General features: G+C 38.0%; 2 protein-coding genes across 5 annotated transcripts in view; one reads left to right on the forward strand and one right to left on the reverse strand.

Annotated features, from left to right (window-relative positions):
- Positions 1–969: 969 nt before the first annotated feature.
- On the reverse strand, positions 970–13262 carry ZCRB1 (zinc finger CCHC-type and RNA binding motif containing 1). Of its 2 annotated transcripts, none has more exons than XM_026117711.2 (8): positions 13141–13262; positions 7908–7995; positions 7699–7727; positions 4337–4448; positions 4144–4251; positions 3140–3249; positions 2960–3035; positions 970–1622 (listed from the first exon to the last, which is right to left on the reverse strand). In XM_026117711.2, the coding sequence occupies exons 2-8, from the start codon at positions 7989–7991 to the stop codon at positions 1491–1493; spliced, it is 651 nt and encodes a 216-aa protein (XP_025973496.1). In that variant the 5' UTR covers positions 7992–7995; positions 13141–13262; the 3' UTR covers positions 970–1490. The 2 variants fall into 2 exon arrangements, with proteins under 2 accessions (XP_025973496.1, XP_064364058.1); XM_064507988.1 differs by having other exon boundaries at positions 1546–1622; positions 2960–3070.
- Positions 13263–13291: 29 nt separating this feature from the next.
- The window catches only part of PPHLN1 (periphilin 1), a 75971-nt gene continuing 63202 nt past the window's right edge, over positions 13292–26060 (forward strand). For all 3 annotated transcript variants that reach the window (XM_026117739.2, XM_026117740.2, XM_064507967.1), the window contains exons 1-5: positions 13292–13432; positions 20007–20056; positions 21412–21503; positions 24633–24812; positions 25748–25809. In XM_026117739.2, the coding sequence (XP_025973524.1) occupies position 20056; positions 21412–21503; positions 24633–24812; positions 25748–25809 (335 nt within the window). In that variant the 5' untranslated portion in view covers positions 13292–13432; positions 20007–20055. The remainder of the gene's footprint in view (positions 13433–20006; positions 20057–21411; positions 21504–24632; positions 24813–25747; positions 25810–26060) is intronic.

The following is a 26060-nucleotide window of genomic DNA, read 5'->3' on the forward strand; positions in this document are numbered from 1 at the left end:
TTTGGAGTACTGAGACTAAGATTTTCCTATATGTAGAGGAGTGGAGATGTACCGGGCTTTATGTCTTGAGTAGTTAGTGCAGAGAAAAATCTTTCACTTTATTACCTTGTTCTCATTTCTAAACAGAAGACCCCAGAATGACCTTTTAAATTTAACTGCTTCATATTAGCTAACTGGGAGGTAGGAGGTGTTGCTGAAACAGTCATGCAGTTATACATTTAAATGTAAATTGGCATTAACTAAGAATGTGTAATGGTATATCCAGATTTACATTTTCTATATCTAAAAGGAAATCCAGTCTTGATAAGCAACAGGAAGATCTGAAAATAGAAACAGAGGCCAGCTGGTCTCTTCTGCCAAATGTGAAAGTGTGAATGTGTTTTATATTGTGCCTCCTAAAAATGAAAAGCTTGACTTTGAGCAACCACTCATCTGTACTTTTGGGAGTGATAACTGTTGCACTGCTTTATACTGATCCTGATGTGTCTGAAGCTCACTAGGAGAACGCCTGACTAGAATCTTACAGAGATTTAGGCTTAGAGACCCTATTTGAAAGATCTGAACAGCTTTAGGTGCCAGATAGGTGCCAACATGCTTCACTCAGACTGTAACAGTTCCAAGCATACATAAGAGCTGATTTTCATGCACTTAGTGAACGCTATAGGTCCTTCAGGTTTTGTCAGCATATTCAGCCTAAAAAGTAGATATGGTTTTGAGATCAGTGTTAGATACAAGTACATTTAAAATCAGTGCAGAACCATAATGACCATGTTACACACCAAAATTGCAGTCAGGAAAAACAGTGCCCTCATCATGTTGGGAGACTTCAAATATCAGACTAGAGAATATTAAAACATAAGCTATTAGATTAGAGCAAGTTACTAAAACTGTACATAGGACAGAAAAAACAACCTTTTTGGAAAACAGACAGCTGTATTGTTTGGTCTAAAATGTTTTCACAGAACAAGCTTACGAGACAGTATTTTATTAAATAACTGCATAAACAATTAAAAGACCAGCACAACGACTAAGGCTGAAAATCAGCCCTAGGCAGAGGAGCTATGGCAAGATTCACATACTACTAAAGCACTGCTTCCAAACAGGCTCTAAACTGACCAATACATAAAGTGTCAGTGGTGCTAACAGAGATCCTAAGAGGAACTCCTCTTAGTTTCTCTAATGAAAAGGATTTCACTCCCAGGTTCAGGTCTAGACACTAACTGCATGAAGTGTTCTCCCAGATATTTCTCTGGATTTAAATTTAGAAACACATCATTGTCTTCAGCAGTTGCCTTGATGGCAGAAGTTGAGAGAGATCAAAGATTTTGTGTTAGGAACTAAAATGGGGGTTGGAGGGAGGTTACAACTGCTACAGGTTTTTTAGTAAACATCTTCAACACCAAGACAAACCCGTATTTCAGATAACCCTGTAGCACTTTACAAAATGTACATTATTATATAAATACATATGTATATAAAATAGTATTATTTCAATCACTAAGTTCTTCCTCATCACTGAAATAAGCACTTTTCTTAATCCGTGGACGTTTTGAATCATCCGAAATTGATGATTCTCCTGCAGTCTGTGTCCATCTTTGTTCCTCTTCCTCAATTTTGGCTTGCTATAGGGAAAGAATAGAAAGGATTAGATAGTACTAAGAAAAACTAAGATGCATTACAGATCAAAATGCTAATTATTAGTATGCATTGAATTATTTCAGAAGAATTCAAAGGCTTTTACCTCCATTTCCAGATAGACTGCCTGATGGCACTGGAAAGGCTTTCTGAAAGTCATTCCCACGTGCAAATAGTACAAATGTTTTCTGAACCAAATGCCGGCCACAGGCAGTACCCTTTGCTTTTCAAAGGGAGGACCGGTATGCGCATGGTAAATTTACAAAATTTTAGAGTAGTTGAGATTTGAAGCCAACTACACATTGCATTACAAGTTGGCAATATTAAAGCAGCTTTGTTCTACTAAGACGTTATCTCTTGCCTTTTGCAGTCATTCGTTTACACCCTCAGCGATGTGGAAATTACTCAATTGAAAGTTAAAATAGATATTTCCGATTTTTACTTGGACACATGACTTCCCAAGCAAAAGCTTAGGATGATGAAAGAAACTGAAGTATTTCCTGGCTTACTTACCACTTAAAATTTTTACTTCCAATGGTGGAATATTTTCAGATGGGTAATAGTGTGAATTTGCAACATTTTTTTCAGACTAGGTCATGTAAGTGTCTATTCTCACCTTGATACAGTTATATTAAGGACAAAGTTATCCTAATAACTCCGTTTTTTCTTTCTTAAAAAAAAAAAAGTAAAGGAACAGCTGGGGATTGGAAGCCATGAAATCTGTATATCAGTTCAGGCTTGCTCTGTGCAGTGAAGCAGAAGTCTGTACAGAACTATAAAGGAGATAGTCTGACAGCTGTATTACTATCACTATAACAGAAGCTGCATTAAACATGTCCTGAGGAAAAGGATCTATTGAAGACAGTGATGGATTGTATTAGGTAAAGGAAGTGCTCCAGAAACAGGTGTTCAAGGTTTTTCTTCAGTGAGGGCAAATGACATACCTGTTCATTTAGACATGACTTTGTCTGGATGCTCAGATAATAGGGTAAAAAGGGATTTGCGGACCAAAAACCTAATGGAGCATCACAGCAGATATAACAGGGAACTAAGCAGTGAAAAAAGCTTGAAGGAAAGGATGAAGAATTTGAATTCAAAAGCAGAGATAGCAGAAGTGAAACAGTAGAAAAGACTGAACATGTCTGCAACATGAAGAAACAAACCAAAAAGTCTACAACTACTGTCAGGTACAGTGCCCTGATAGCTACAGAATGGACAGACCTACGGGTGCATCTTACAGACTATAAGACTGCTTTTGAAAGGCAACTACAAAAGGAAGTTTGGTTGCATTTAGAAATAAATATACAATGCTCTGGTTTTGTACCTGAACAGCTATGGCCTGGCTGAGGCTATCTAGAGCAGGGTCTTCGCCTTCCTCTTCGCTTTCTTCTTCTTCCTCACTTCATTGCACAGAAAGAGAAAAACACATAAACCTCTATTTTAAGCATTCAGTATGAAAAATGCTGCCTAAAAGAAACAGTAGCATGTAAATAAATATACATACATTTCTTCTGGTTCGACTATTTTCTTTCTCTTCTTCTTTTCTTTTTTTTTTGGTGGCTCCCGCTCTCCTAGCATATTTTTAGGACAAGCATAACTTAAGTGTCCTGCTTCCTTGGAGGAAAAAAAAGGAAATATTGGTTAACAGAAACCATTACAAACAATTATACGTTGAAACAAATCAGGAGGAAAGTTAACATAATAAAGTTAACAAAATACAGTTCATAGCGAAAAAAATGGAAGCAATTAATAAGGTAAATGGAATGCTGTATTAGTACACAGAAGGCAAATTCTTATTTATAAATTTGCCATGGAAACAAGGAGATTGGTGGCGATATGTACATTTAGCCTCAAATTCAGAACAAGCTACAAACAAAGCAAATTTTATTCTGTTGCTGCAATAGCTGAACACACTACAGTTCAGTTTATGTTCAAGATCAGATATAAACCTCAATGTTAAGAGTATAAGAAATGAGAGAATCAACATTTCTGCTCTCAAAAATGTTAAGAACAGAGATTTGAATAATTCAAGTCTGTATTTGGTGTTAAATACTATTCAGATCTCAAATGTCTTATGATATTATATTCAAGACAAATGAGGAATTGCCTAAAACTTAAAACTTACCACTTATTCTGTGCAATGACAGTTGTTTCTGACATTTGTTTTACCCCCAAACATACCGTGAACTCCCAAAGATACAGCAAAAGCAGATAATCTGAAGCAAGGATTAGGAGGCTTTCCTTCTCACACAGCATTTTACTGATAATATTCAGCTCTGCCTACTCATCAGCACACTACACAATCATTATAAGCACATATATTTGCCTCAACCCCAAAATTCCAAATAAGAGAAGAAAGTGGTACTACCATTCCTGAACTCACTGTTATGTGAGTTAATAATACTAGCAGCAAAAAATGCCTACTACATGCAGGATTAGCAGTGGTCAAATGGGAGAAAAACTAAAAGTCAAAGATGGAATATGTGTGTTCATTTTGGTTTTACTCACCCCACATTCATAACATTTAGACTTATCAAAGTAGTTTCGCCTGCGAATGAATTCTGCTGCTCTTCCATTATCAATGGCAATACTTGCTTTTATTACTCTTCCAAATAACTACAGCAAATTGCAAAGAGAGATGAGTAAATATTTTGGGGCTCTAAATGCAACCCTTTTGTCGTAATAACTTTCCCTAACTTACCTGTTTGTTATTGAGTGCCCGGGAACAGTTTTGTGCAGATTCTTTATCCAAAAACAAAATAAAAGCAACTCCTTTACTCTTCCTGGTGTCTTTGTCTTTCATAATAGTAACTCTGAAAATATATAACCACATTACTGATAGGCTAAAATTCTTTCAGAGATACTTTTTCCTTAGTTATAGATCCTAATGGGATCTTAGCTTTGTTAAATACCCTTTCCTAATTACCATATAAAAACAGAAAGGCTCATTAAACAGAAATTCCAAAGAACGGCTATGTAAGTAATGTGCTTACAGGTAGAACGGGGATAATCCAAAAAATATTATGTGGAATCTTCCAGAATCCAGTATCATTTTTTATTTCCTTGAATGAATTAAAGAATAGAGAATACACTCTTTAGATAGGCAGATGACATAACTGGAGGGAACTACACATATTGGAAGTAAAGTTAAAATTCAGGAATAATCTTGGTCATTGCTATAACTGCTGAAAAACAAGGTGTACTGAACTAAGAATTTTGTGTTTGGGTACGACTAACCAACTAAATAGGTTCAGGATGGGGAACAGCAGACATTCTGCAGTATTGTTCTACAAGGATCTCTGACTGGAATGCAAAGCAGTCATGGGTCCATGACTTGTTATTTTACAGGACATATGAAGTAAAATCTTCAGTCTAACATAGGAAGCATCAGCTGCAGTACCACATCTAGTAATAGACATAGCAATTCAAAAAAGATTTAAACTCAATAAAATCCGCAGGCAAAGAAAAAGAATGACAAGAGGTGTAGGGAAAATGAAACCTAACCTCAGCTCTTTCAATCTTATGTCAAATTTATTTAGTCTTAAGAAACACCAAAGGAAATACAATTGCAGTCTTCATGTAAGTTAAAAATAAAAGTACACATTAAAAGGTAGAAAATAAACTCTCCATGTCCTCTGTGTCCACTACAAGCAGAAAGAGGTTCAACCATAAGGCAACCCAATGATGTAAGAAATAAGACTTCCCCCCGACAAAAAGAGCCCCCCCACACTTCAAAAGCAGGTCTGCCAGAGAGTCTATGTAGGTAACGTATGATCTGCATATTAAAAAGTTCAGAAAACAAAAGCTTAGTAGAAAAGCTCAATTTCTTTCCCCCAAATACACTTGCACACTAAGAGTTCATAGCAGTTTTTTTTTAAAATAGAGCCTCTTTCACAAGGATGCGTGTGAGCAAATGTTTAAGGTTGAAGCATCAATAAAACTGACTTTAGAACAGTTTCATTAATTCTTTTGCTATATTATTTTCCCAAGAATTCTAATGGAACTCTAATATGAAATTGTCAAAGTTCTGGTTATGGTATTTAATGTACCTGTTAATAACACAACAATGGAAAGAAACGAGGGTGACAAGTTTGTAAAAGGTTAGCAATTTCTTGGAGCCCTAATGAATTTGATTTCTCTACTGAACAAGCTAGCTGAAATCCTAATAGAACCAGCACATATTGGGGTAAGCAGTTTAGTAAGGAAAATGAGTCGGCATAATTTTGCTCAGTCAAGTCACACCACAGAAGAGACGAAGTCAAAGCTGACCTAGATAACATTGCAAACTTTTGGAGAATTGAAGTGCTTCAATGTCTCTCACCAAAGACTCTACAGATATCAAACTGTCTATTAAAAAGATCTTCTTGGGAGTTGACAATTAGTTATGAATAAAAATTTGAGGATAACCAGGATCAGTTTTCACACTGAAATGGAATCAGCAGTTGAATTCTACAGTATTTGCACTGTTCAGAGTCACATCAGCTTGCAAGGTGGCAAACAGCTCGGTAAAAGTTTTGCTACAGAAACAAAATTATTCATGACAATGTCATAAAATATTTCCAGTCTTATTTTGGCAATCATGAGATGAAATGTCAGGAAAAATTAAGCATCAGTAAGTAATTTTTGCAAAATAATACAAGTAGGGAATACAGTAACTATAACTATGAAGATAGAGTTGTGAGTTCTAAATTAGCTTTTTTCACACAGGACAGCACAGGATTTATTCTGCAAAAGCATCTGAAAACACCATTTCTACTCTCTATGGTAGTCAAAAAAAGGCAAACAAAACACCAGAAACTATTACTTAAGGAGGGAAAAAAAACACCCCACACTGCTATGACACCTTTCAAATAAACAATGCATCATACAGTCAATATTCCATGCTATTCTGATCCTCCTATCTGAACAACTTCAAAAGCCAAAAAAACATGACATACCCACATTTAGATTGTGGAACTCCTTACTGAAGGATAACTGGGAGGTCAGAAGTGATAAATTTATGGAGAATAGGTCCATCAGGAGATATTAAACACCAACAGTATTACAACATTTGGCTCAGGATTTTTCTAAACCAGTAGTTCAGCAATAGACTAACACAGGTCAGACAGCCCCACCCTAAAAGCAAAAAGACCATAGCAGCCCAGTTTTATTGGTCACTGCATGTCTGCCAGTGTCCTACATAAGGGTTTTCCTCTCAAAGTCAATTTAAAAAGCATGTTTTTCTAAAGCTGTAGTTTGACTGACATTTTGTGCTGTTTTGGCATCTGAAATACACTGCTAAGAATACAGTAACTTTGAATTTAGCTCAATATCTCACAAATTATTACAGCAGCTGCTAGAAGTTAGAGCTGATGCTTGCTGGTGGAGGGTTGAAAATAAAAGTCTAGTTATTCTGACTGGTTAAAAAACCCAAACACATACAAAAACTAAAAAAATTAAAAAAACCACCAGCAAATTCCTTAAAATAACATTTATTCTATCATTTGGTACAGGCACATATCTACAACTACTGTTCATGGATACTCCACATATTAAGAGCCATTAATACATAACCATATGCCTAATCTGGAACGTAATACTAAACAATCGCAACAAAAAGTCCCTCCAGAGGCACAAATAAAGGAATTATAGTTAGCAATTGTGGGAACTAGTTTGTGGGAATTCTAAGATTTAGTTCATGTATGTAGAAGCTCCCACTTTTTCTGTTATCCACATAGATGTCGAGAGGTAGGGAGGAAGGGGAACAACACTTACTAGAAGAAAAATATTGTTTCAACTACTTCAGAGAAAAGAGCACTGGTATACAACATTGTACTCACTCTTGAAAAGTGGTTAGCAAAACAGTACTCGTCTCCAACTCAAATATTCTCACGTTATGCATGAAACTGCAAGAGCTCCCAGCCATTAAATTAAATTTAACTTTATTAAAAATGAACAGGACTTCAATACAGTTCCACATCTCACACTTAAATTATAAAAAGCACAAGACATTCAATGGAAGCAAAGACATTAAATATTTAAAATCAAAGCTACAAAAATAGCAGGCTATATCAGGTCACTTACTTGACAACTTTCCCATATTTTGAAAAAATCTGAAATACAGAACAAAATAAACAGATTTAACAAGAAATTATTGCATTTCCTTAGTAATAAGTTTATCAAGACAAACTTCTCTGTAAATAATAGATGTGTGTTAATGGTGCATTTACACTTACAATAGCTGTCACCAATTTTAATCTGAACGATGTAACTTCTTAAAACAGATTGCTTACCCTGTATAGATCGTTGTTTGTCAGAGCAAAGGGCAAATTGGAGACATACACTGTGCTTTTGCTTGGTGCCAACCCACCACTCATTTTTCTGATGAAAGGAGAAAAAGAAAAGAGTTAACTACCTGTATTCAACAAAGCAATTCAGTTAAAAAAGCAGTTGTCAGGCTTGTTTGTTTGTTTTCTCAAATATAGCTGAGACAGTCATCATAAAGTTGGGGAAAGCATAGCTTCCATTTTCTTTCCATCATTTTACACAAAATCAGTATTTTTTTTTTTTTATGTTCTATAGCAAACAGATACTCCACTACACCCGGGCTCTGAAGAGTATTATTGTTCTTTCCTACTCAATCTGTAAGTCATGACAAAACAGAAATGTTAGTATACTTAAAATTAGCCTCTGGTCATTTGTGCAGTAAACACCGGTTTAAGTCAAGAAAGAAACATGCAATCTTCCATTTATTAAATATTCTGGCCAATATGTGAAATTAATGATCTTTGTTCAAGTAACTGCATGATCTGATTCTTTATACAGGTTTCAGTTAAGCTGCATTCAACATAGAATAAACCACATATGGTTAGAAAAAAACCTTCCTTAAAGCAAGAGTTCTAATTAAAGGGGGAGTGGGCACGCACTTCACTGGCTTAAAACTGTAGCCCAGCTGCTAAAGCAGTATTTCCTCAGTCTTGTATCTATTACTCCTGCTTCTACATCGCTCTGGAACCGCAAATTTGCGGAGCTGATTATAGACAACATCTCCCCTAGAGGCACTCCTCCTTCTGAGCAGGCAATTCTACCAGCAGGAACCAGGGAAATCTTGAAGCCATTTTCTTTTCTAACATCTTCCAAGCTCTGAGACTAAGTAGCCAAGAATATGCCTAGAAACAATAAATCAATTCAAAAACATTTTAAACATTCTGCGTTACAACTGCATGCAGATTAGATAAGTCTAGGTAATGAATAACTGAACTTGAAAAAGAGCAGACTGTGTTTTTCCTCAGGTTTGGATTCTTCCCCAACATTTTTAGTAGTACAAGAGCCTGTGTAAAGCACTTCTCCTTCCCTCTGATCCATTCTGTAGCTATGGCTTGGTCCAACAGCTAAATGAGTAAAACGCAAGATCAAAATAAAGCATCACCCTTACAAGAGGGCATGCCAGGTAGTGCAGAGCTCCCTACACAATCCAATTAATTCTTGCTTCTCCAGTTTCCTGCAGCTTATTCCAGCTTTTAGCACACCTGATTCCTAACTGCCTCCTCATTGAAGATCAAATCACTTCTTCGGCAAGACCAATTCATTTAAAAAATGCAAGCAGAGAATGATGATGAAGAGATGAAAGAAAACAAAAATATTAGAAATCAACATTCCCTACAGCACAGATGTGTAAGGGGACTTCTCAGGTGGGGAGGCTGATCATGCACAAGGGTTAAGTGCCACCAAAGTAACTAATATCATACTCCAATCCATCTGTGGTTATTTTCTAGTGTTTCATGATTCGGCCACCTGAAGACATGACATTCCTAGTAAACACTGATTATCCAAGTGTTTTGCTTCTCTTTTTCGACATGTTTACTGCATCCCAATTCAAGTGGCAGTTTCTAAACAGCTGGATTTTGAGTCTTCCCATCTACAGAGACTGTGGTTTTTGACATGAGTAGAAATGGCAACATAAAGGTTAAGCAAATGAAAACAAAATAAAGATTTGCAACAAAAGCCATACATTCTATTTGGTGTTACACAGACTGGATTCTAGTCCTAAATTCCTTGCTGCTTGGCATTAGTATCTTTGACAAAGGTAACCAAACAGACTTGGCAACATGCTATACAACTAGATACCCCTGAGTGCGGTTATCGAGAGGTACAGCGCAATACAATAGAGCTGGTAAGAGCTATCTAACTGCTGCATTATGGCACGTTGCCAATGCTAACTTACTGCAACAGCAGAGGGGGAAGCAGCAGAGGTGGACCTCACATGGCTGTAGATGGCAATTTACTCTGCTTAAAAGACAACAGAAGCTACAGCATCTTCTAATTGGGGACCAAACAGATCCCATATTAATGAACAGGTGCTAGGGAGAACAGCACAGCTGCACAACAGTCAGCTTGCATATCCCAAACACTGCAGTGCAAGCCTCCAAAAAGAAGGTGACACGTCACATGAAGATTGTTACTGGCATATTATTTCAGTACGTAGGAAATTATTATGACTGCAAGGTGCAGAATTGCCATTTTCAGCTGTACACTGCTTTTTCCAACATGTTTAAAGAAGTTCCACCTTGGATCATGGCCTCCAGGCAGCTAAGGCTGAGTTTTGTTTCTAGTCCCTCAGATAAATTCAAGTGAAATAACTGTTGCTACTCTGACCGCCCAAATATTCTTGGCAACTTGTATTGTCTAGGATTATTATGCTAGGATTTCTGTCATTTTACTTTTAATGTTTGACTCACCAAACAGATGCAATTTTAATAAATCAAGAAGTAAAGTAGCTGTAAGACCATTGCCATTTTCATATTAAATTTTGAATTTACTACTCCAGGAAAGAATACTTCCCCAAAATAGCAAGAAGACTTCCTGTTGCAAATACTAAGGGGCCTTATAAATACTTGTACTTATTTAAGCCAGCAGATACACCGAGAGGTTTGCAGAATTGCAACATTTGGGCCATTCAGGCACGTCTACAAAAAAACCTGGTTGTCCTTACTAAGTCTTTCACATTTAAGCATTTAACATTTAAGCATAATAGCTCACTAACAGCAATCTCTCAAAAAAAACTTAGGCATGTTAAAATGCTGATTCCTGGTTATCTGTTGTGGATATGGTGCTATAAATGGAATTTTAGATCTAGCTACTGGTACAATTCCTCCCAGCCTCAAAAACCTTAACAAAACAGCATACCTCTCAATTCTAACTCTGTCATAATTAATCAGTACTTTATTTTTTGCTATTTTTTTTTTTTTTATCATCATGAGGCCACTACAGCTGGTAGAGTACAAAGCACCAAAGTCATATGAATGACTTCCCCTTCCCCTGCCATTGATGGATGCTAACTTTGGCATACTAGCTTCACATTTTTTGGTCCAAATTGTTTCCAGCTTTGCAAAAAAACAAAAACAGGAAAAAAAATCCAACCCCCACTTTGAGTCAACTGTCTAGAAGAGATACTCTTCCATTACAAGGCTGCAGTGCCATTTTCTTCAGGAATTTTACAACTTCATAAATCTGTCCAAGTTTAATATTTTCATCACATTCCTTCTCCTTCATCACCAGTCTCTCTGCTCTGCAGGATTTCACTTCATAGGCTGACCAAAAGAAAAACAAAAAAAGGCAAAAAAAAATCCCATGAGCTTTCTACTTGCTGCGGGAGACTCACCCGAGAGTCATGTAAAATCTGGTTTCTATATCCTGCTAGAACTCTCCAACAAAATTGAAACATTTCTGTTTTATACTGAATGCTTTTATGTGGACTCCCTGATCTTCAAGGTATCACTTGGATATTTAACTTTAAAGCATCAGCTGAAAGCCAGTACAATATTTCCATGGGGCTAAGCACAACTCCCATTAAAGGATCAGGAAAGCTGCAATATTAATCCTTCCTCATTCATCATTTTCATATAGTAACTTTTGGGATGGGGTCATCTTTCATTACTATGACTTCCTGAATTTAATCTTTTTGTCTTATCCAACAACTCAAACCAAGCAAAGCCATTCTTCTGACAAGAGGCATCTGTTGGTGATGATTAAGTCTCCTGAAAGATATACTGGGCATCAAGTGGAGTCTGAATTTGCCAAACTTTTTATGCCTTAACATAGCAAGACATAAAAATGCCATAACATCAACATTTCAACTTAAGCACAAACTTTAAAAAAAAAAAATTGCATAGAAGCAAGGTAAGTTACTAACTTAATGAATTAAAGTATAAACAAGTTGCAGATAATTTACTCAACATATGCTACCTCAAGACAATCAATTTGAGTTTTTTTCTAAAGTTTTTTTTAAATCTTCATGCTTAAAACTCCATATTCGACCTCTTATTTAGCACCATCAACAGAGTTTAGACCCAAATAAACAAACATAATTAGTTGTGTTAAGAACTTGGTTCAAGCTCATAATCATATGCCTGTGGCGAAGGAAGAGATGGAATCCACATTCTCCTTGCTCCCAAGCTAGGACAGTCAATCACTTGCTATGCTTCTTTCCTACACAAGGGACAAGTAACAGGCTATCAGAACAGAGTCAGTTTTATCTGTACATAGTTACTTAAATCTTAAGAGAAAGATATTAAATCAGATCAGAATTAGGTCAATAAAGTTGACAATATCAGCAGAAAGAGTGCAAGGTCTTTCAATCTGTTCAAGTCAGGAATATACACTAAGAGGATCCATAATCTGAAGCAGCAGTACTCTAATATTCTACTTAACTACAAAAAAATAAACTTCAGATCATTGAGACATGGCAGCCAGGCCATCAAAAAGGACTATTAGTTTTAACCAGGCTCTCTTTCTAAATGGATTCCCAGCACACTGGAGATGTGTAGTTCCAAAAAGTTGTGTGGTTCAGTCATTTCTAGTCTAACCTAGAAACTGAACTACAAATAGCAGATCCACCCAGCTCACTTAGTAACATCAATTCCTCCTAAAAACTCTAGCTGAGACAAAGTACTTCTACTTCAGAGCACAGTTAACTGCAAGCCAACACTAAGATTAGAAATCTATAGCTTATCTGTAAACTTCCAGATATTGTGTAGAAGAATTAAGCTGTAAATCACATTAAACAATGGTTCTTCCATACCGGTATGGATCCTACCAACTGCTTCCTCAGCCTTATCTAACTGCTGCGCAACGATAAACTGTTACTTCCCCAACGCAGAGGCTCCTCTCTGCAATCACCCAGTCTTGGTGCCACCGCTGCTCCCATTCCACCAAACCACCGCGAAGGAGCAGAGCTAACCCACACACCCGGCCCCCGCATGTTTCCTCTAAGGAGAGGATAGAAGCCCCAGGGAAGCACAGCGGCTTTACACAAAGCTGTACCAGGAACCCCCTCCCCAGACGGGAGCTGCCTCTCCCCGCCTCGGGCCTGTCCCTCCGCCCCCGGCGGGGCCCCGCCGACACAACGGCTGCTTGCACGCAGAGCGCGGCGACGACACGGCCCACAGCGCCGCCGGGTCCCGAGCGAAGCGGCGAGAACAGGCGATGCCGAGCTCCCCGCCCCGCGGCCCCGCCCGGCGCCCCTACCCGGCACAGCGGGCGTTCAGCCCGCCCAAGAGCTCATGGCGCCGGAGCGCCCCTGCCCTGCCGCCGGGCCCCCGACTGCCACCGCTCCGGCGGCGGCACGCTTCCGCTGACGTCACAGGATAAACACGGCCCCCGACCAGTAGACGATGGGAATGACGGAAGGGAGGCGGGCGCTTCCGACAACGCGCAAGGGGCGCCGGAAGTGGCGCCAGGGAGGCGCGGCGCTAGCGCGGGGCTCGCCGTGCCGCTGGCGGGAGAGGTGCGGCCGCCGCGCCGCGGGCACGTGCGCACGGTGAGCGCGCGCTGGGGCCCTGGGGGGGGCGGGGGCCGGGACCCCCTCCCCCGGGAGAGCACCCGCCCCCACTCCCACCCCCGCCGGGGGGCGCGGCGCGGAGCCCGGGGCTGGAGCCGGTGTGGGGGGGCGGGGCGGTACCGATGTGTGCGGGGCGGGGGGAGGGTCCGTGCGTCCGTGCGTTCGGGGCCGCTGCCCCCCACGCCCTTGGGCTCCGCTCGGTGTCCCCCGCCGGTCCGTGCGCGCTTCGGTGCCGAACCTCCCCCCCCGCCCCCGGCACTGCCGTTTGTCACGGTGTTGAGGTGGATCTGACGCTTAGCAGCCTGTGAGCGCCCTCGCCTCCTTCCCCTTCAGCCTGAAGCGAGGAGCTTTTAATTAATTAATTAATTAATTATATTTATTTATTTATTTATTGAGACTTTTTAGCCCGGGTTAGCGTTGTGCTCGTTGATGTTACAGTTCTCCTTGCGAGGCAGTTGGGTTTTCAGAGTGCCAAAAGTTTTCGTGAGCAAGTGAACAGAGTGCTTTACTTCTGTCTGAAGTTAGTAGCAGTTGGGCATTGGCTGTTTTTAAGTACTCTTGTAATGCCAGCTCTCATTTAAGTGCATTCAAAAACGCAGTTGTAAGGTCTGCAAGACAGCGGCTCCTGAGAGCCTTTGGAGGTGGGCATTGCTGCTGTAACTTCTGTGGAGAACCAGTATCAATTTGACTGGAATCCGTGTAGTTTTTTGTAGCTTCCTAGAAGCTGGTATGAATGGAAGCATGGGGATGGGAGGAACTGGAGCCATACCGTCTCCTTGGCAGAAGGCCATTATTTCAAGACTCATGTATGAATTTTGGACAAAGAATAGGGTTTTTTTCCTTAATCACTTTTTTTAACCCATACACAACAGAAAAATTTGTCTTTCAGTTTATTATTATTTTTTTTCTTCATACTTTCGAGAGTTATTTTGAACTTTAATTATAAGAAACGAATGTTTAGAGGCTGTATAAATCCCTTTGTATACATCTTCAGAGAAGCTTTGTGTGGATGTGATCAGTATCTGTTTTTTTCTGGAGGGGTAAATAAGACCTAAGCAAGTCTCTTATGAGCTGATTTCCTTAAAAGTATTAAAACAAGTCTTTACATTTTGCTTAACAACAGATTGTTCTGTTATATACTTAAAGTTTTTATTAGTATCCGAGTGTTTTAAGTCTGCTCTTCGCAGTTCTCTCTTCTCTCTCATGCTTTTTAAGTAGGATCTTTACCCTGAATTTTGATGGATCATTTTAAAATAATTCTTTATTTGACGTGTCTGGGACTTCAAAGGTACTGTAAGAAAGACACGCAAAAAGGTGTGGAAATTCACAGAATCTGTACAGGTGATTAGTGGAAGCTGGGTTACTGATTTGGGGTGGGTGAAATGTTCAGGGCTTGTTGGTACTTTCAAGTGTAAATGCTTAAAGCATTGAGGTTTTGACCTGTTATGACAGCAGTATGGGGAGCTGGTGTATTTTGTTGTCGAAATGCTTGTGCTGCAAGGTGGAACGGCACTGTGGAAGCGGTGATCTGTACAGTTGTTTGCATCGACATTCTTAGCACAGCAGCCCCATCGCAGCTAGGTAGAATATTCTTTTGTGGCACTGACACTGATGAAGGACAGGGCGTTGATAACTATGGGTGCTCACATAAAGATACTAATACTTCACTAAAGATGCTAATACTTCAGTCTTTATATAAATATACCCCCAAAGCATTACCTTTGTTTCTTTTACTCGCAGTGATAGATTAAGTGTCTAGAAGCGTAAACCAGTGGGGTTTTAAATCCTCGTCAGAATGCTCTTGGTAGTAATATATTTTTTTTTCAATTTACGCACTGTGGCTCTTTTCCTTCTGAACTGGGAATTAGTTTGACTTCGGTGATCAGTGCTTTGTTAAGTTGATTTTTCCTTACTTTAAGTCAGAAAGATTGGAAGGAGTGTCAAAAGTGTCAGGAGTTGGAAAAACAGAGGATACAATGACAGATGAGGTTCCGTGTCAATAAATGTGCATTAATGCATGTTAAAGGGAAGCGTAGATCTAGTTAAATGTTTTACAAGCTTTTGAGTTAAATGAATCTGATCTGGAAAAGGACTTTTGGATGATGGTGTCAGTGAATACTTTTGTGTGTATATCTGTAGCCAAAAGAACAAATGATGAACGAGGAGCACTGTGGAATATAACATGGATTTTTTTCCCCCTTATAAATCAGTGGTACATGTCATTGGGAATGTTTAGATTGTATAGGACAGTTGATCCTGGCACTGCTTCCTCTCCCCCCTTTCCACCCAATTTTTCTGTTTTTCACTTGAAGAAGAAGAATATGTATGAATGGAGGTTTGCTTTTTCCCCTCCAACTTTTAATTGATTTAATAAAAGTTTCTATTTTTTCCTGTAAGTCTTACCTTACAAAAAGTATATATTGCAAAATTAAGGAGGTTGACAGATTGACTGGAGCCATGGAAGAAGGTCCTCTTGTATGTAGAGAGGCTGAAATGACTGAGATCATTCAGATAAAAAAGGGATGAAAATAGAGGCATGATACCAGTACTTCAAATATATGTTCTTGTCTTAACGCAAATGGATATTCAGGAAAATTGAAAAGTATTGAAATTGAAGGGAGGTAAGTATTTCCTCATTTATTTTAACCTGTAGTCAGAGTATGAAACTCTATGCAACAGCAAATGACTTGAACTAAAAAGATTTGGAGAAAACTTGAATAGTTTAGATAACAAAAATACTCAAGCTTTATATTTTTCCAATCATAATAGTTATGAAGAAAGGAGAGGGAAACACAGAAAGCCTCTTATTTCAACTTGTTTTGGTATCTCATCTAAGTTGATTATGCCTAAGCTTGCTTCTAATTGCTTTTGAAAATCTTATGGTGTAATGTTTATTAGGAACAGGTGGATTCTCTCTGTATCCCTCTGTTTTCTCCATGCCTTCCTCATAGTAGAGAATTTTATTTAATACTGTGCTGGATTTTTCTCTCTGTTGTTACATTCATGCTTTTTTGTGTTACCAGTATAGAATATGACTATTCAGTGTTTTCAGCCTTTCCCAAGTATGTGGATGGAGATAGCTTTTTTCCCAACCTGTTTTATCTGTCCTGCCTGCTCTCTATGAGGAGATAGCAGGATATGTTTGAAACGCTGTCAAACACGAGTTGTTGGAATCCATCTAATGTTGGAAGAAAAAGCTGCATCTCTTTCTATTCTCAAAGCAGCAATTGCCAGATGTTGCAGAATTGGCTGTGATATTTCTGTTCACTTGCAATTCTCTGAACGTCTTTCTTAGATTTTACTTATTTAAGAGCATCTGAGCTTTTTTCCAGAACTTTCCAGATCATAGCAGAGAGTTAAACTGGCTCAGATTTTCCGGTTTCCGTTGTTTGCCACAGTAACAGGATAAGCTCAGATATATCTGAGTAGCATCAGAGAGACTGCCGCTGCCTGCCTCTGGATTTACAGCACAGCTTTGGTTTTATGCGTTGTTCACATATGGCAAGATAGAGTCATCTGGGTTAGAGAGCTGCACGGTTTGTGTTTCAAAACTGTGGAGCCTGTGGAAGGCTGTTAGCACCATCTTCAGAATTAGAGATCCTGGAGAAGTAGATATTTCAAGGTGTGATGAAAATTGATGTTCAAGTGTAAACAGACAAGGATTATACAGAAAATGCTGGAGGGCTCTCAGAAATGTGCCGGCTTTTTTACCTTACTGATGTTCTTTAGAAAGGAAGAAAGAATGAAAAATTGATCGATTGAAAAAGAAAACCCTGCAAAAACCTGAAGTTTTAGTGACTCCTGTAATCCGCATGGTGAGGAAAAACCTTTTTGTATTACATCTGTTGTACTAGCATAGAACAAGACGTAGTGCCGTGGTAATCAGAGCAAAGCCATTCCTGGCAGCTGGCCACAGCGGGGCACCTTGTGCTGCACTAGTGGAGGGGTTTCTGTGCATGCTGGAGTATCATTATTTGAGAGAATAAGGAACGTGCTTTAGGGAAAACAGGCCCCTCTGACCAAAAATGAGGAAAAGGCTGTTTAAATTAATACAGCAGGTGATTATATGTCACAATATGAAAGAAATTTCGTAGTACTTTTGTTGTATATGCTAATAGAAAATAGTGTCAGTTACAGTGGTGTTAGATAGGAGGCAAAAATGGATTTTATTATCCTTGTTTTAGGACAACTTTGTTGTCTTGAGAGAACAGATAAATCTGGTTACAGTGTAATAAACTCGAGGTCTGATCTCTTGAATTCTTGTTAATGGAATTTTCTCATACTGATCTTTAGAGTTTAAATTCTTTGTGGTTATTAAAGCTGTGTTCTGAATAGGCCACATCATTTAAGAAATGGAAATTTTCTCAATGGTAACAGATGAAATACATTCAAGATACTGAAAAACACAGTTTCCCCGCTTTAAACTTTTTTTTCTCTGATATTTTCAAAAGCATCCTTACTTTAGCTCATTGATTCCAGTTGAAATTTATACGCTTGGTCTTCTATATAAAATTTGTCACCTGCTTTTTCCCTATTAGTGTTTTGGGCAATGCATTCGGTGGTGGATTCTGTCTGATTGACTTTTCTCTATTTTATTCTTCTAACTGCAGAATCTCCTCACTGAAATTTTGCTTCTCTGTCCATACTTGTTGTCTGATATAGTTCTGTTTTTTTTCCCCACCCTTCAGTCTGTTGGTTTTTGTAATAGTATATCTGTACCGTTTTTTTCTTTTTTTTCCAAGCTGTGTTTTTGTTTTGTCAAAATACCAGTGCTAATTCTTGCCAATTTCACTGTGGTCTATCAACAGTGATAAAAGTGGGAGTGTTTTTATCACCCTTGCTGCCCAATAACTCCGTAGGGCATGTAGGTGAATGTCAGTGCCTGCTTCCAGGAATGTGTACTGGGCTGTTGAAGGTGGCTTAACTGGCAGAGCAGCATGATGTGAAAGCTGGCATTCAGCTTTAATGGCATTTGTCTGAAATGTGTTGGGTTTTGAGACTGGTGTTCAGTCAACTTCACAGCTTCAGTGAGTGTTCCAGGCAGCGGTGCCTGGGCACTACTGTATTTGTCAAAATCCACAAATATTTGAAAACCACCAGCCAGAATCTTAATCCATTTTCTGATGTTTGCTGTTGGTCTAAAAACTGGGTGTGAATAGCCATCAATTACCAAAGTCTGTACATGTGCGAGAGGTGCTTGTGATGTGGATGAGTAGGACAGGCATTAGGAGATGCAGAGAAGTGACGTGGGCCACACCACAAAAAGTCTCTGTGTTTTCCAGTTGTGACCGCCTGTGGATGGAATGAATGGTCCACGCTGGGAAAAGAGGTGGGCATGACGGAACAACGGCAAGATATTTTGAGAAACAGTACCTTAAATGTATTTCAGCATCGTGATCTCGTCAGTATTCAAATGTATTCAGTTACTCTTCTTCTAGGTACAAAGAAGAGAGAATTGTGGGGACAATCAGAAGTGAGGAGCAGACAGTGTAAGAACAGGTGGAGCATGGTCCAGGTGACGCAGGAAGAAAGGGCTCAGAGACTGCCTGGGAACAGTTAATGCACATGTTGCCACTGACATGGGACTAAGTGTTTAGAAGAAGCCCTTGAAGTGGAGAATGAAGACAAGCTGATGCAGTTACTGTGAAAATGTCAGGGAAAGTGCTTCTTATGGATACATCTAACCAGCAAATACGACAATATGTTGTCTATTTTAGAATTAGGCAGTGTTACACTGAGCATGTTGGAGATGCCAGGCACAATAGATCCTCTAAATCTTATCCTTGCAAAAAAACAGTAACAACCAAACTCTTATTTGTTCAGTCAGTTTTTTATTTACAGTCTATGACTATGTCAGACTAGCCCTGTGCCTTGGTTATGGAACCTACTTAAAGTCAAGTCCATAAATGGAACAGCATTTTAAGAAGATGCTCTGATTTGTTTGTACGCATGGTACAAAGTAGATTCAACACGTCTGGACTGAAAGGCTGATTATAGTTGGAGAAAGAGCTACTTCATAAGGATTTACTCTCTAAAATTATCAAAGGAAAAGTTTATGTTGAACCAAGCTTATGTTAAACCAAGCTTTTCATTAACCTCTGACGTGCTACTGAGTCTTGTTTTCCCTCTAGTCATACCAAAAGACAGTTAAATGAATACAAGTTAAATGAATATATCAAACACAGTCCTGACTGTTTCTGTGGAAGCAGTTACAGTAATTTCCAAAAGACTTTGCTAACAAATGGAAGAGAAATTGAGACGTGGGGTAGTGAGCAAAAGATGATAAAAGGAAAACAAAACTCCAGTATTTATTAGGAAAGTGTTGTACCTAAGATAATTTGTCATGGGAGATTCTTTGATATTCTGAATTTAGCTGAATAGTTCACACACTTTCTTAGTTTAGCGTAATGAATTATTTTGTGCTAAAGCAGACAGATTATGGGGAATGGGCAGTAAAAGAATTTAGATTTTAAATGTCTGGTTTTCTTAAATGAAAAAATATTAATATATGTGAATTTTTTTACTTACTTCAGTTTAATTTTTTTTTTTTTAGGTAATCATTGAGTGGGACTTCAGAAGCGGATTGCTAAAACTGACAGAAAAGTGAGTATGCAAGTATTTGTTGTTTTTCACAAAAAACTTCCTCTGATGGTTAATAAACCCTTATCTTGATCATCTGTATTAATGATTATTTTCATATAGCCTCAGAAGTCTATCTCCAGTTAAGTATTTTTCTTGCGTGAGGTTAGAGTAGATAGTCTTATGTATCCCTTCTCCCGAATATGTCCTGCTGTTTCTTTCTTTTACCAAATATTTTTAGTAGCTAAAACAAAAGGGAACTTTGAAAAATATAATTCTAGCAATTTCTCATATATTTTCAGCCATAGATGTTATATAATTCAGGATTTAGGTGCGTCACCTTTACAACTGTCAGAATGCTCTTTTGCTCTTTAGTTTGTGTCGTCTCACACAGCACGACTAGGCTGTCTTATGGTGTTGATTTTATTTCCACCTGAATTTAGTTACTAATTTTGATTTTGAAAGCCATTTTTTTCTAGGAAGAGAAAGTCTCTTGTTCTGCCAGATCCCAAATTAAAACAGGAAAAATTTGCGTGTATAGAATATATTTAAATCACTGATGCATCATGGAGCTTTGTACTGACTGTTGGAACGATGTGTCGTATTTTAACCTCTTTCCAGATGGTCAATCAAAATTACAATATTACATTAAAAAGCAGGAATTGTTCAATCTTGTAACAGAGGAGCCAACTCTTTTTTTAAAATTTCCTGTAATTTTAGCAGAGCAGTCTCAACATTTTTGTAAGGTACGTCTGTGTGAATTTGTTTGTACAGCTGGTATTTGCAAAATGCTTATATTTCAATAGGACTGTTGTAAGTATCTGTAAGTATCTGTAATTATACTGACTGTATTGCACTAATCCCCAGTTGTTCTTGCACAAACTCTGAGCTCTTTTCTGAAGAGTGCATAGCACAACTCCGTACAGGGTTGTACAAAATCTGCCACAAGTGTTGGTCCTAGTTAAAACCGCTTTCAGACTGTGCTCAGATGCTCACTGCTCAGATTTGTTTGTCCTGTGTGGCGAATGTAAACGGCTTTTTAAATAGTCTGGTATATCAAAGTTGTACCAGTAAAACTGTATCTATTAACTCTTAGAAGAGGTTTACCTGGGCTCTTTGCAATTCAGAAGTTTTGACTAATGATGTTAACAGAACTTTGATTTTTACCTTTTTTCTGACTGAAGTTCACTGATTACTTTCTATAGCGAGGTAGATTCACTTTTGAAAGGACTTGGTTTAAAAAAGGAAGTGTATGTACTGAGCCTGTGCATAATATATTACCCTGGGAGAAGCTGGAGAGCCTTTATTCTATGCTGACTCTGTTTTGGCTACTCATAGTAAGTTTGGTTTTGGTTAATTGGATTTTTTTTTGTCTTTAGTGGCATATCGAAGAGATGAAATGTGGTCTGAAGGGCGATATGAATACGAAAGACTTCCAAGAGAACGGCTTCCTCCAAGGATTCATCCTGATGCAAGTGTACACTATGTTTCTTTAGGACTGGGCTTATACCATAAGGGCTGGATTTATATAAGTAATTGAGTTTCTAGTAAACCTTTACATATTTCCCCCTTCCCCCTGATTCAGTTCTATTCTCATTCATTTAAGCTAACAATCTAGCAAATGGATCTGCACAGAGTTAATGGGCCTACCCAATTAGACCTTGTACATTTTTCTGCCAAAATCCTTTGAAAGCATCTTAGAGTAGTCATGTTCTGACAATTTTTCAGTTTAATTCTGTGTGTAATTACACACAGGATTTTTAATAACTTCTGGAAAAACCAAAAGCCACACTATATTGTAGTTTTCCCCCAGAATGATTTTTTTTTAATGTTAATATATTTTTGAAGTTATTTGAGATGGTAAAATAACTACTTTCAGCATTGTTCTTGTCACTAGTGCCATTTTTGGTATAATGTTTAAAGATTAGAAACAAACGTTTGTAACAAACTTCTAAAATAGGTATTGGCTACAGAAATTGTATTTTGGAGCCTTGCAAGCTAAAAGCTTGCCAAGAAGAGTGTTGATGGAAGTCTGTTTTGGAGGCACGGAGGCTTCCATTGTATGTTACGTTTGTAAAAGCAAAAAATACAAAATCTACTGTTGCCCTTCACTAGATTAACTTTAGAGTGCTTTTAGAAAATCACTGTGCCAAAGAAGTAGGTAAAATAATGTTTTTTCTCCCCTGTGTCTGTCTGAGATCACTAAAGAAGAGAGAAACAGGTTGGAACTTTGTCTTTTACAGCTATTACAATTTAAATAGAATTTAAAGAACATCTTCTGAATGTTTCTGTTTACCTGGTATGCAATATACATTTGGCAATATAAATTTTTGGTATCTAAGTCTCTTATCTGGCTTTTATTTCCTTTCTTTTAAATCTGGGAGTGACAGTATACCTGATTTGCCATACTGTCTGGGTTCTCTCTACCATATTTTCAGCTTATCTTTTCTGTGGCTTACTGGTGTTGGTAGCTTAGTAACTAGTTACATAGTCTTATCTCTTCTGATTAGTGTGTTAGTAATTGCCCACTTTGTGACAGTTTTAACTCTTTTTACAGGAAACAACAAAAATTCTGCTTTTTCAGCATACCAGAAATCAGATAAGTTTGCACAGGGTATTTAGTCAGCTGCTTCTCCAATATACTTACAAAGAATAGAACACAGGGGAAGGCAGAATGGACTTTCATAGATTTTTTTTTTCTTTACTATTATTTTTTAAGTGAAGCCATATTTGACCTTACTAGCATATTGCTAATCTAATTGAATCATTGCAACAGTGACATTCTTAAATTTTGTTAGCCTTTCAAGCTGTCTAGGGAACAAAACATGGCACATACATTATGAATTTTTACTTTTAGATTTAAAAGATGTGATGCAATCTTCTTTCTAATGAAATAAAGACTTAACCAGGTATTTCGATGTTAGGGTTATATTGTAAGCATTTGCAACTGAAGATGAAGGGACTAGCAGAAAACATTAACGTATCACTGTCAGTACTATCCCTCTGCCCCCCCCACCCCCCCCCCAAGAGCCCACAGTGGTTAGGCCAACCAAGACTGATGTTGCTTGGCCTTACTAAAAAGTGGATATGTAGCTCCTTCTTGCACGACTCTTCTCCTTCAAGATGGTTGGTAGGCAGTTTCTCTCCTTGTAAGCCTGTGCTGTTATAACTGTACATATAATGGTCTGACTTATTTTTGTACACGCAAGCGAAGTGGAATGAATTTATTCATCAGTCTGTCTTATGAACGCTTCAGTGTTTGCTAGTAGTTTAATATGTTGGGATTGAGACACGCCAGTGATACAGAATGTAATGTCTTTTTTTCAGGAGAGCAAGAGGCTTGTCCAAATCTGATGATAGTTAGTATGTCAGTATAGTTTTGTGGAGCGGACTTTTGAGTGAGGTTGAAGCACGGAGCAGTTTTGCTTTAGCTTCAGAGCATATCTTCTTTCAAAGTCACCAAACTGAAAAAATGTTTTGGGAGGGTGTTCAATTAGGTAAGGGTTGATTAAGCCTTGTGGCTGTGTGTATATATGTATATAGCCTCTACTTTGCATCAGTATGGCTGTAGGCCGGCTTTGTATTGCCCTCTAGCGAATTTACTGGGTGGTCTCTGAAATCAGAGCTAACTTTTTTTTGCATGATAACATTTCACAGTTTGTTAACTGAATGTATTTTTCTGCAAAAACTTTTGTTTTGTTAGATTGTGATTTCTACAACTAGGAAAAAGTTCTAGTTTGTGCATGTCTTTTCCACCTTCCAAATTGCATGTGCTGACTCAAGCCTGCATTTATAGCTTGAATTTTTAAGGTCGGTAGAAAAAATATCTTGCTAAAGGAAGAAGACTTAAAAGATAAGGTCTTGAACTTACGTTTTCACTTACTTTTTACCTGCAATTTAGTTTATATAATACTCAGTTCTTGGAAAGTGTATTTGTATTTCTTCAGATTTGTGCTTAATAAACAAAGGATGTCTTTAACTGGTAAATGGTGTGTGATGTTTTATTTGAAGGAAATAGAATAATTCTGCATTATAGGAAATAGCTATCAAATATTTGGGGAAAAGAAAGGCTGGAATGTATTGAAAAAGTGTTTATTCAGCTCATGAAGCATGGACTGTCTTCACTATAATCTTCGTAGTGTGGAGGATATTGTTGACATTAGAAAAACAGTAGCATTTACAAATACGCTCTTTGTTTTATAGTCATTACAGATGTAACTATTTATTGCATTCTTTTCTTAAGTTAATGGTGAGGGTATCTGAGAAATATATGTAGCTGATGCTTAGAAAGAAAAAAGAGCTAATGCTACTGCTTTACACTTTCAAAAGAAACTTTAACTGCATTTAGGGTTTTCCATCTTTAGTTAAACTAGTAGTGCCTGAAGGGTTGCATCTACATCTAATGGTGTCCAATTAGATGCAATAAGCTATTCCAACATCAGACTGACATAATTTTTAATGCATATTGTTCCATTCTGCTATTTCAGCTTTAAGATTATTACTTTCCAGTTTTTAAGAAATAACCTTTTTGGTTTTTGTGCTTTCACTATAGATTTCCGGTTATTAAAAGTAATATGATTTCACTTGTTTTGTGGTTTAGGATGACTACCATAGAGTAGTAAACATTGTACCCAAGAAACCACCACTGCTTGAAAGACCTGGGGATGGAAGTTACAGCCGGTACGATGATTACAGTCACGTTGACTACAGAGACTATGAGGAGGGTCGCAGTTTTGCCCATGAACGAAGAAGTGGTCCACCACACCGAGGTGTACGTAAGGTGATTCTACTCTCATTAATATAATGCTTGTCTTCTCATTCATGCTTGAATGCTGAACAATGATGACCCAAATATTTCATATGTAACATTGTTGTTTTTCTCTTAAACTGAAATAGAATGAGGGAGAAAAGCATCTAGGTTTTGATACTTTGCGCTTTTATGCAGTTACTGTACTTCTAAGACTGTTGTGATTGATGATGCCATGTTCTGATTTGCTGCTTCTGTGGTTCCTAATTACTCTATCAACATGGAAAGGAGCCCTTTTCCAGTTTTCTGGAGAGCTCAGAGAGTCTGATGTGGGAAAACAGACATTGCTAGAAGTCTATCTGTAATGCAGTGTAAAGTTATCTAAATGAGTAGATGAGAGATTGCAGAATTATCTTCATATATAACAAGTCCTTGTACATACGACTTGTTGAATTTCTCATTTGCAAAGATATTTGCTAACTTAAATTCTGTCATGACCTTGATTACATTTTTTCTGGCAGCTACATTTAAGTACAAAAACTATGGTGATTTTGAAAAGTCATGATTGATGTCTCCCCCAACCCCCTTATATTTATTTAGCTGTCTGAAATTCTGTAATTTCAAGTTAGTGATAAGAATTTACATTTGAATGGGGAGATTATTTTTCCCCCTTTAAACTCGGGGTTCATACACATAGTTTGGAAATTTTCATAGTTGTTTGTGTTTCATACAGCATTTCAAGATTTTTTTGTTTGTTTTTGGTTCTTTTTTAGTAATGATAGAGGAAAACAAAAAGAGAAATGGTTAGAGTGGACAAGCAGAGAGTAAATCTCTGCGAAAGAGTAATACTTTCTTTCAGCTCATCAAATGCTTTCATTCTACAGTAAATAAGTAACATTTGGGTACTAACTGTATTTCGCATCTGATGCTGAGATACATTCATACAGCAATCTCTGTGTGTGTTGCAGGATGAATCAGGATACAGATGGCCAAGGGAGGATCATCCTATAAGTCGGCAGCCCGAATACAGGTATTTTGTAAAACTTGATAGCAATGCCACACATAAAATCATGTAGGTTGGAAGGTTGTCTATTCCAACCTCCTGCCCAAAGCTGCTTTTGTTAGAGCAGGCTGATTAGGATCTTGTCCTGCTGAGCTTTGAATTTGAAACCATGAAACTGCTGGGAAGCTTTATTTTAAAGATACTGAATGTTGGTTAACTCTAAGGGTTCTCCTTCCCTTCAAGTTTTCCTTCCTGAAGTTGTTTCAGCATATTTTCTT

Source organism: Dromaius novaehollandiae, chromosome 1, assembly GCF_036370855.1.
Source record: "Dromaius novaehollandiae isolate bDroNov1 chromosome 1, bDroNov1.hap1, whole genome shotgun sequence".
NCBI lineage: Eukaryota > Metazoa > Chordata > Aves > Casuariiformes > Dromaiidae > Dromaius > Dromaius novaehollandiae.